The 10,915-nt window shown below is 44.3% G+C and overlaps 1 protein-coding gene across 2 annotated transcripts in view; it reads left to right on the top strand.

Moving 5' to 3' along the window:
• The window catches only part of Cd180 (CD180 molecule), an 18,401-nt gene extending 8,281 nt beyond the window's left edge, over positions 1-10,120 (top strand). The window contains exons 2-3 of one of the 2 annotated variants that reach the window (XM_005366570.3): positions 3,228-3,394; positions 5,221-10,120. In XM_005366570.3, the coding sequence (XP_005366627.1) occupies positions 3,228-3,394; positions 5,221-6,949 (1,896 nt within the window). In that variant the 3' untranslated portion in view covers positions 6,950-10,120. Of the gene's footprint in view, positions 1-3,227; positions 3,395-5,220 lie in introns of those variants that run through there. The other variant, XM_026788970.1, reaches the window with a different exon arrangement.
• Positions 10,121-10,915: the final 795 nt, after the last annotated feature.

The raw sequence follows: 10,915 nt of genomic DNA on the forward strand, positions 1-10,915 counted from the left end.
CGCCTGCCTCTGCCTCCCGAGTGCTGGGATTAAAGGCGTGTGCCACCACCGCCCGGCTAACAATTTTTATTGTAAAATTCTGATTGCAAAACGTGTAGGGGGCAGGTGCCTGTGGAGCCCCAGGACCTGTTGGTTTGAAGTTCTAAGTCTTGCCGTCACCCTTCCCCCAAGAGATGAAGGGCAGCAGAGTCATTGCTGTTCCCATCTATGTGAAGATTTGTGGACCACGCTTTGGTGGTCTTCCTGTCTGGCACTGGCAGACCCTGCCTGCCTTTCCTTTTTTGGCTCGGGTAAAAGAGCGATTTCACTTCCTTGCCTTTCTTTCCTCCTACTAGAAGCTCCCTCGGCCCCTGGCTCAGCAGAGTTTCTGCAACCTTTACTTTCTGAATCCCATTAGTGCAGTAAAGTGCTTAGGAAGCCCAGGAGAGGCTGCATGAGAAAATAACTTCAGTGTCCTAAGCATGTATATTCAGAAGCGGGGAATCAGTAGCCTTAGGCCTTTCACTGTGATACTATAATAGAGCCGGACAGATTGGCAGATTCCCCTTTCTCCCTACGTACATGATGTCAGATATGCCAGTGGGGACCAGAAAAGAAAAATGTCTCCTCCGAGCTAATAAGATCCATAGCAACACTGAGCCCACAGCCGTCCACACAAGTTCTCTCTGGGTGAGCTACAGTCACGGGCACCAGGCACAGTCTTGGAGCATGCTTTTCCCCACCGGTCAGCTAAATCTAGATTTTAAATGCAAAGTGTGCATTTCAAGGACATTATATGGATGGATTTGTGAGAGTGCCTAGAGGACGTTGGGTCTATAAACTGGAGAATAAATTATAGGGAAATATAAATATGGTGTTTTCATCATCGACAGTTATAATAGCCTCACGGAATAGAAGGAAACCAGTGGTGTCCTGGAGATGCGCATGTGTAGTAGCGCTATGAAAAAGTGCACCGAGCAGGAAATGGAGTTCGGCAAAGTGATGTAAATGGTGCCGTCTAGAGAACCTCGCCATCCAGGAGAAAAGGGAGATAGATGTGTGTGCTTCTGTCCATCCAAGAAAAATCTGTTTGTAGACAACAGTAGGAAGGCAGCTGAACCAGAGTGCTGGTTGGGCACCCTCAGGGACTACTGGAAAGCAGGCGTGTGGGAAGGAAAAACCAGAAGCCAGGTGGTTGTTTAGTTCACCTAGGATGTGAGATCATCTGAGCACCGGTGATCCCTAGTGCTCATCTTCTTGTACCTCCAAGGATATTTTTCTTAGCTAGGAGCCTCCCTGGGCCAGGTGTACACCACCAGCCGACCTTGCTACCCACCCTCTCTCTTCCCACTCCTCAGCCACACCCACACCAGCCGCTCATGATACAGTGGTACCAGATAACCCTACACTTCTGCGGACTTCTGATGAATAGCATTTCCTATATAGTTAGTTCCAGATCTGTGTCTTGGATTAGAAGTTTAAGAGGCGACGCCCTTTAGATTTCAGGATCTAGCACTATGTTGGACGCAGGGTGGTTCCATAGACCCACACACAGTGTGGTAGCTACAGTCTGGAGATCCCAACAGGGAAGTAATTTGCATTTCAAGGTTGAAATCCTCAAGATCTGTGCTACTTTTTTCCTTTTAATAGCGTGTTAAGCAAATTTGTTACAAAGTTACCAGCGCCTCAAATGCCCAGGAGGGTAAGAATTTGTCAGCAAACTCACCTTTACACTTCTCCCTCCTCCTTCCTGTTCTGTTTGCCTGTATTCCTTGTTTGTTGAGACAGGGTCTTGCCCTATCTCAGGATGGCTTAGAAGTCACAGAAATCCTCCTGTCTCAGCCTCTCATATGGTGGGGTTATGGAATGATTTCTCTCTTTTTATTTCTATTTTTTGCCAGAGTGTACTAAAGCAAATCTCAAACCTGTCATTTTATTTTTAGTTACTTTAATCTGCACCTAAAGAGTCTAAGACCATTTCTTTCATCAAACCATAACCACTAATGTAACAAAAATTTCTATTCTCTCTCTCTCTCTCTCTCTCTCTCTCTCTCTCTCTCTCTCAAATTCATTATTTCTCAATATCATCAAATCCTGTCTTTAGAGAGTTCTGGAATTGTTATACTATGTCTTTCCCTAGCTTTTTAAAAATCATAACTAAACAAGGGTTAATATTATTTGCTTGCCTAAGTTATTATGTCTATCTTTTTCTTTTAAAATAGCTTTTCAACAGTTATTTTCTGTGCATACGCAAGCAAGCATGTGACCATGCACCATGGTGCATGTGCAGAACCAACTCTTGCAAGGACAACTTGCAAGAGTTGGTTCTTACTATCCTGTGGGTTCCCAGGGAGCAAACTCAAGTTGGCAGGCTTGGTGGCAACTGCCCTTACTCACTGAGTCCTATCACCAGCCTCTCCTTTATCTCTTAACAAGAGTTTTCTTTCTTCCTCTTCCTCCTCTTCCTTTGCCCCCTACCTTTCCAGTTACAATATAGAATGTCCCACTATCTGTATTTGGGTGACTGTTGCTTTATCATGTCTTAACTGAAATCAACTGAGTCACTCACTTGTAGCCATGATCCCAATCTATTCGGTCCCTCATGTGGACGCTTGTTTTGGGCAAGACTATTTCTGCAGGGTTCCTCTAAGGAGCACCACGTTTTTTTTTTTCAGCTGGACTCACACTCATAACAGTGCCGCTATTGACCATCTTTTCTCTCCCAGTACCAGAGGGTTGAACTCAGGCTTGTGCCCGCTAAAAAGCACCCTTTGTTTGTTTGTTTGGGGGTTTTTTGTTTCCTGAGACAGGATCTTGCTGTGTAGCTCACATCATCATTAATTCAGAATCTTCCCGACTCCCTCCCATGTGCTCGGATTAGAGGTGCACCCTCCACATTTTGACTTACAGCCAATACCTTGCTAACAAAGTGTGTAATTTTCTTAATATCGTCTAATCCCTTCATTCAGAGGTCTCTGATGGACTACAAATGTCTTTTACCAACTGATTTATTTGCATCTTAATCTAATCAAGAGCAAGCGCTTTATCATTATTCCTTGTGCTAGCTTACTAAAGCCCCGTAATGAATAAGAATGTGCACATAAACATTTTGTGCTTTTGCAAGTTTATTTTGGGGAATGATAACTAGAAGTGGGACCGCTTTTCAAAAGGTAAATCATACATAATCTTGCTAGAGAGTGAATCAAATTACTAAATCCAATATTCATTTATATTGCTTCTCCCATCAGAAAGAAACCAACAAAACATACAACTGTGAAAATTTAGGTCTCAGTGAAATACCTGGCACTCTCCCAAACTCAACAGAATGTCTGGAGTTCAGCTTTAATTTCTTGCCTACAATTCAAAATACGACCTTCAGCAGACTCGTAAATCTCACCTTTCTGGATTTAACCAGGTAGGTATTTCAGCTCCTTGTGCGCGCTTGACATTTTACTTAAACAAAACCATATTGTACAATCCAAGCACTTCTGATACCACCTATAGGGCCACAGATTTATTTATCCTTCCCCAAGGAACACATTTCTAGTACTAAGATATATTGTAAAATGAGGCCAGTCAACTACGAGGAAAGTATTTCAATGGTGCTGTTAAGGAAGGCCTAAGGCAGTGGTTTTCAACCTGTGGGTCATAACCCCTTTTGGGGGGCTGAATGACCTTTTTACAGGGCTCACATATTAGATATCCTACATATCAGATATTTACATTACAATTCTAACAGTAGCAAATATGCAGTTAGGAAGTAGCAGTGGTTGGGGGGTCACTAAGCATGAGGAACTGTATTAAAGGGTTGCAGCTTTAGGAAGGTTGAGAACCACTTTTCTAAGGGTATTGATCGCAAAAGAGAAAAAAAAAATCTTGACCAGATCAGATGCTGTATTAAGCGGCATGTTAACCCAGTTGGCTGTTACGGGGCAATGATATTTTAGATAAAACTCCTAGATATCTCTAGTAACATTGTGTGGTTGCTGTTGTTTTGTTTGCTTTCTGATTTGTTTTCTTTTTAAAAAAACATGGTCTCTCTATGTAGTCCTAGTCTTCCACCAATTCACTGTGTAGACCAGGCTGACCTTGAACTCACAGATATTTTCCTGCCTTTGCCTCCTGAAGTATAGGATTAAAGGCAAGCACCCCTACATCTGACTTCTATTAACTTTTGATTTATTTGTTATATACAAATTGGATTAAGAATTCCATCATCTATTCTAGAGGTGGAACCATGATTCCAATTGCTAAAACATAACCTGAAAGTTGTATCTGATTGCTGAACCAGTGTTTGAGAACAAAGGGCAGAAGTATCAAAAGCAAGTGAGGGCGTACACAAGTTTGTGAGGAAAATGAGGGAAAGGAGGCTGATGCTTTCGTGACATCCGCATCCCTTGTAGCGGCTCTCCACACTCCTTCCGCTCCTGCAGAGCGGGAGAACAGGGACCATAGTCACCTTATAAGTGCCACTGTGAGATACCGTGGCCAATATCACTACCTACTGGTGGGTGAATGAGGGAACCATCAGCGTGCACATGTGCCAACAAAGGGATGTGCACTCCTGTGCATGTGTGTGCTATCAATCCAGTATTTTTAGATTAATATCAAGATGGTGTTTTCTGAGTCTTTTCTGTTCTTCAGTTCAATGGGGCATTTTCCATGTATCATTTAACACACAATAGTTCTTCATAAAACCCTTTTGTATTTAACGGATGAAAAAAAAGAGGGCAAGACTATAGACCAGTGATAGACAGTGTGCTTAGCATGTGTTAGGACCTGGATTCAATCTTTGATAGCAATTCAGCCCCCCATGAGAAATTAACAAAGGGTGTATCTTGTTCACGGTGTTACATACACATACATACATATATACACATATGTGTATGTATATAGTGTCTCCTATATCTTCTGTGTGATATATTTTATACTAAATTAAACAGTAAGTCACAGTTTGATTTCTACAATCACTGGGTTTTTTCCTTACAATTAAAAATAACCCCTGAGTGTTCACTCTAAAGGAACAAAGACTACAGAATAAATTCTAAATCAGAGTATTCAGAACTAAGGCTATTTATTAACCCAACAAATTATTCTGCAGGCGTGAAGGAAAGTTCTACTTTACTTTTTAGTGATGCTATTTTGCTATTGCAGACGAGGGATTTCTTGATTCATTGTTGTGCTGGTGTTTGTTCTTTTGTCCTCGTAAGCATGATTGCCAAATGCTCTTATCTCTTCGAGGTGCCAGATTTACTGGATCCATGAAGATACCTTCCAAAGCCAGCGTCAGCTAGACACACTTGTGTTAACTGCAAACCCGCTGATATTTATGGCAGAAACCGCACTCAATGGGCCCGTGGCACTGAAGCACCTGTTCTTCACCCAAACAGGAATGTCCAGTCTGGACTTTATCCCTGTGCACAATTTGAAAAGCTTGGAAAGTTTACATCTTGGAAGTAACCATATTTCCTCCATTAAGCTCCCCAAAAACTTCCCCACAGAGAAGCTGAAGGTTCTCGATTTTCAAAATAATGCCATCCATTACCTATCTAAAGAAGATATGGAATCTTTACGGCATGCCACTAACTTGAGCCTCAACTTAAAGGGAAATGACATTACAAGGATAGAGCCTGGGGCTTTCAAGTCAACTGTCTTCCAAAGTTTGGACTTTGGAGGGACTCTCGACTTGCTGGTTATATTCAGGGGTTTGCAGAACTCTACTGTTCAGTCGCTCTGGCTGGGGACATTTGAGGACATTGATGATAAAGAAATTAGTTCCTCGGTGTTCGAGGGCCTCTGTGAAATGTCGGTTGAGAGCATCAACCTGCAGAAGCATCACTTCCTCAACATCTCCTCGAATACATTCCACTGCTTCACCAGCCTCCATGAACTGGACCTGACAGCCACTCACCTGAGACAATTACCCTCTGGGGTTGTGGGGCTACACAACCTCAAGAAATTAGTTCTCAGCGCAAACAAGTTTGATAACCTGTGTCAAATCAATGCTGCCAGCTTCCCCTCCCTTACACACCTTTACATCAAAGGCAACGAGAAGAAACTTGCCCTTGGTACTGGCTGTTTAGACAACCTAGAAAATCTTCGTCTGCTTGATCTAAGCCACGATGACATCGAAACTTCTGACTGTTGCAACGTGCAACTCAAAAACCTGTCTCACTTACAAAGCCTGAACTTGAGCTACAATGAACCCCTGGGCCTAAAGACCGAGGCATTCCAAGAATGTCCCCAGCTAGAACTCCTGGATTTGGCGTTTACCCAATTACGTGTTAATGCTGCACAAAGTCCCTTCCAGAACCTCCATCTCCTGAAGGTTCTCAATCTCTCCCACTGCCTCCTTGACACCAGCAATCAGCATCTCCTCGATGGCCTGCCAGCACTCCAGCACCTGAACTTACAGGGAAACCGATTTCCAAACGGGAATATTCCGAAGACCAACCCGCTTCAGATCCTGGAGAGTCTAGAAATCCTGATGTTATCATTCTGTGATCTCTCCTCCATAGACCCGCAGGCCTTTGCTCAGCTTAAGATGATGAATCATGTAGATCTGAGCCACAACAGGCTGACATCCAGTAGCATCGAGGCTCTTAGTCATCTTAAGGGGCTATACCTCAATCTAGCTTCGAACAGCATTAGCATCATCCCCCCTGACCTCCTTCCCATCCTGTCCCAGCAGAAAACCATTAATTTAAGACAGAACCCCCTGGACTGCACTTGCTCGAATGTTTACTTTTTGGAATGGTATAAAGAAAATATGCACAGAGTCAAGGACATAGAGGCCACTCTTTGTGCAAATCCCCCATTGCTGCGGGGAGTCAGGCTATCTGATGTCACCCTGTCATGCAGTATCACAGCTGTGGGCATTTTCTTTCTCATCGTATTCTTGCTTTTGTCCACTGTTGCGTTGATTTTCGCAGTGAAATATTTTCTCAGGTGGAAATACCAACACATTTAGCTCAAGGTTTCCAGAGAAGGCAGATAAAAGGGTTTATCAGAATTGTCCTAAGTAAAGGAACTGTCATCCACAGGTGACCAGACTTTTCTGGTTCCTAGTGCTGGGCTGGGGTTCATTGAGCTTTTCTGAACATGTCTTACTCATTTGAATCTCCCATGATGCTGTGGTTAGAGGCCCATGCGCTGCTGTGAGAGACAGAGCCATTTCCTCCTGTGAAAAGTGACCCACAACGACTGAACCCCCGATCTGAACCCCACCCATTTGAGAAAGGAGAGCAACACACATCAGTGCCCCCACCCTCTGCCCAATCCGGCTATGCTGAGGCCAACCCTGTCTTCTCTCTCTCTAACTTCTGACATTTTGCTTGAGGCTGAGCTCTCTGTAATTGAGCCATTTGGGAAAGTTAGGCCCCAGCAAATTCTCAATGCTCATTTCAAATGACAAAAGGTAAAAAGTACAATGAATTTAAAAGACGAGACAAAGTAATAAATTCTGCTCTCGACCAGATTATATTAGTCCCCTTGTTTTCTAAGGTCTTGAGAAACCCCTAGGGTGTCAACAGTACAAAACTTTGAAAGCTTCTCCCCGACCCATCCCTGAAGGTCGGATTTCATTCATTTCCCAACAAGGAGGTTTCCCTCCCCCTGTCTGCTATTCTACCTCTCTGGTTGCAAACTTAGAGGTGGGCTGTGGTCCAAACTGCTCTTTTTATTCTCCAGGTTTCTGGTCCTTGGACCTCTCTCCCACAGGAACAGGGAGATGAATGTCTGGTTCCCAGGCTGGCCTTCCAAAGCCTGTTCCCTTCAGAGAACATTGAAGAACACCCTCACAGGGGAGCCTTGTGTATGTATGTGTCCCTGCAGACTAGCTGTCGGGAACATGACAAGGGAGAAGAGATTTCTGTTCAGTCCAGGGCTATTCCCAAAGGCTATGGCAGTGACAGACAACATGGCGCTGTTGAAAGCAGATAGAGAAGACAGGGCAGTTGACAATGTCACAACTTAATCCCTCCCAAGTCTCTGGGTTGCAGTCTGAATTACTAGTTGAAACTCAGTTACTGTGATGTTTGCTATTACTGTTCCCTGAATCCAGGGAGTTAAGCACAACAGACTGATAATATTTTTTAAACATTGCACAAATACTAAGTATCTATCTTACTTCATTTCATCATTCCCTGAACAATGTAACTATGTGCACAGCATATATACTGTGTCTTATGTTGTTAGGAGACAATACAAAGAATATGAAAAGATCATGTAATTTGTATGAAAATATTTTATTTTTGTATAAAGGACTTGAACATTTGTGGAGTCTGGTATCTGTGAGGACTCCCGGACCCAATTTCCCCATGAAAACCAAGGGACTACTACTTAAGACCTTGATTAAATTTCCTAACCAATTTGAGGTTAGAGATGTTAGCTAATTGTGAAATGCTGGTCAAACGTCAAGTGATTGACCAATAGTGACATCTAATCAGAATGATAAGAGAAGCCACGTCTTCCCTTCGCCCCCTGGAAAAGCTGCTTAGGCAGGCCACAGCTGGGATGGAGCTCTTCCCTGCTTAGGGACTTCAGCCTTTCTCACATGGTCGTTCCTTCCTCTGGAAGCCCCTCTGGAAGCAGTCAGTTCTTATATCCCTGAGACTTGCAGCAAGGTTTCCTCTTCGGAAAGTGGCTTCTTCCTACATAGCCAATCCAAAGCCGACGGTGAATGACGACACAACTAGCATGAACTCTTCAGCTCCTTTATCATCTTTATGGCTCCTCCATATCCAGAATCACAGCTGGGACATGATACGGTTTCAGGGTGTGTGTGTACATGCTCACCCATGAATGGTCACGTGGACGCCAGATGTTGACGCCTGGTGACTGCTTCAGCATCTTCCTGTTCTGAGACCTGACCCCTTGCTGATTGTAGATTTATCTCCCCATGTTGCTCTACCCCAGCTCTGGGGTTTGAAAAGCACACCGCTTTCCCAGTCTTTCTCATAGGTGCTAGGGAGCTGGACTCAGCCTGCAGGCTTGGGCAGAGAACACTTTGCTCACTGAGCCTTCTCCCACAGCCCTGATGGTTTATATTGTGAATAATTCATTGCTGAGATTTTGTAGGCCTGTGGTCCCTGTGGCTTTATCAGTGGTTACTACGTTGGCCAAGCCTATCCCTGCTTACCCTTAGCTCTGGTCAACATCTCCAGAGCTTTCTTCACTGGCCCCTCCCACACATTTCTCTCCAGAAATACCTGGAGCGATCTGGTAATAGAGGATGCCTATGCCAAGCCTCTGGTAATGAGGATATTGTGGCAGAGGTTAACCCTGGATTCCTAGTCAATGACGAGTTTCTGTAACATTCCTTCCTACTCTTCATGTTGTCTCCTACTTCCTCCATCTCAAAGTACAGATGGATTCCACATTCAGAATGCCGTCTTAGGAAACACCAACCCTGTCCGGATAGCCTCCAGAACCATTCCCACCTGAGTGGCCGTTCTTTCCACCCAGAGTCAAGATGTCGCCTGGGCCCTAGCTGCTGCTGAGGGCTATGTCTGGGTAAATGATCCAGCTACAGCTGGGGTCTCTGTGGATGTTTGTGGCCTGTGTCACATCAGGAGACCTCAGGAACTATGCAAGATGAAATCAGAGGGCCATGCTGAGCCGGCCCCACCCTTTGCTGGCCCTGGGAAAGCTGGCCTAGCTTCTCATTGGACCCTACAGCATATAGTATACAAATTGTCCATGTGCAGAGAGCTGACCCCTGCACATTACATAGATGACACCCACCCCTCACCACTGGCCAGGGGGAACCAAGCCTAAGGGGAACATGCATTAGGGGAGCTGACTGAGCAGCTTGGCTACCACACAGGCCCACAGTCGGGCCCTGGGTTGACCCCATCTAGGACCTGCTGGAGTTGGTGAAGGAACTGGTCCTGGGGAATGATACCCACAGGATCTCCAAGACTCGTGGCCATTACAGGATATCCCAGAGGAGTTCCAGTGAGGATCCAGTGATGGCGGTGTACCAGAAACCAGAGTCCTTGAACCAGACCGGTGACTCATTGCAATGAACATTTGCCAGTAAAACTGATGGGACAATTTGTATACTATATGGCACACTGAAGCCCCCAGTGCCTTCAGGATGAATGAAGAGGTGTTGGAGAGGCAGGAGAGAAGGAGAAGCAAGGAGATTTTTCTGTTGTTGTGGTTTTTGCTTTCTTTGGGTTATTTTGTTTATTTCTGCTTTTGTGCTTATTTGCCTACTTTGATTTGTTTCCTTTTGTATGTGTGGGGGGTGCGCAGCAGGGATGGGGGAAAATATTGGGGGACTTGGAAGTGAGCAGAATTGGGGTGCAAGATGTGAAACTCCTAAAGGGTCAACAAAGAAGCTAAATATTAAGTTAAAGATTAGATAGATAGATAGATAGATAGATAGATAGATAGATAGATAGATAGATAGATAGATAGATAACACCAACCCATTGGGTTCCCTGTCTATTCTGTCAGATATCAGCTGATTCTTGCCTTAGGAATATATATAAACTGAAGATGGAAAATACTAATTGTGAAACAAGCACTCTATAATACTTAACATATAACTTGGAAAAACCAAATCATTCCGTAGAAAACCTCTGCTTCGGATGCATTACACTAATGTTCCCAACGTCTTAAGCCTTGGCAAGACCTAGCTGCCCATCTTGTTCTCATTTGTCAGACCCACCCCACTTGTGGTGCCCTGTGACTTGGCGTTCCAAGGCTCAGAGACAGCTCCGCTGTATTAAACACCAATAAATTCACCCCACAGAGTCAGCAAGGGAGCTTTTTGATGGCTGCTGTCAATTTTATTGCTTTATCTGGTTACTAGGAGAGGATCTGTAGACATCGTGCGTTTATTGGTTTTATGTATTGCATGTTGTTGTGCCTCTGACAAGCTACACCTATAAAAATGTGTTATTATTGCATGATGTAGCCCAGTGAG

Source organism: Microtus ochrogaster, unplaced genomic scaffold (assembly GCF_000317375.1).
Source record: "Microtus ochrogaster isolate Prairie Vole_2 unplaced genomic scaffold, MicOch1.0 UNK11, whole genome shotgun sequence".
Lineage (NCBI taxonomy): Eukaryota > Metazoa > Chordata > Mammalia > Rodentia > Cricetidae > Microtus > Microtus ochrogaster.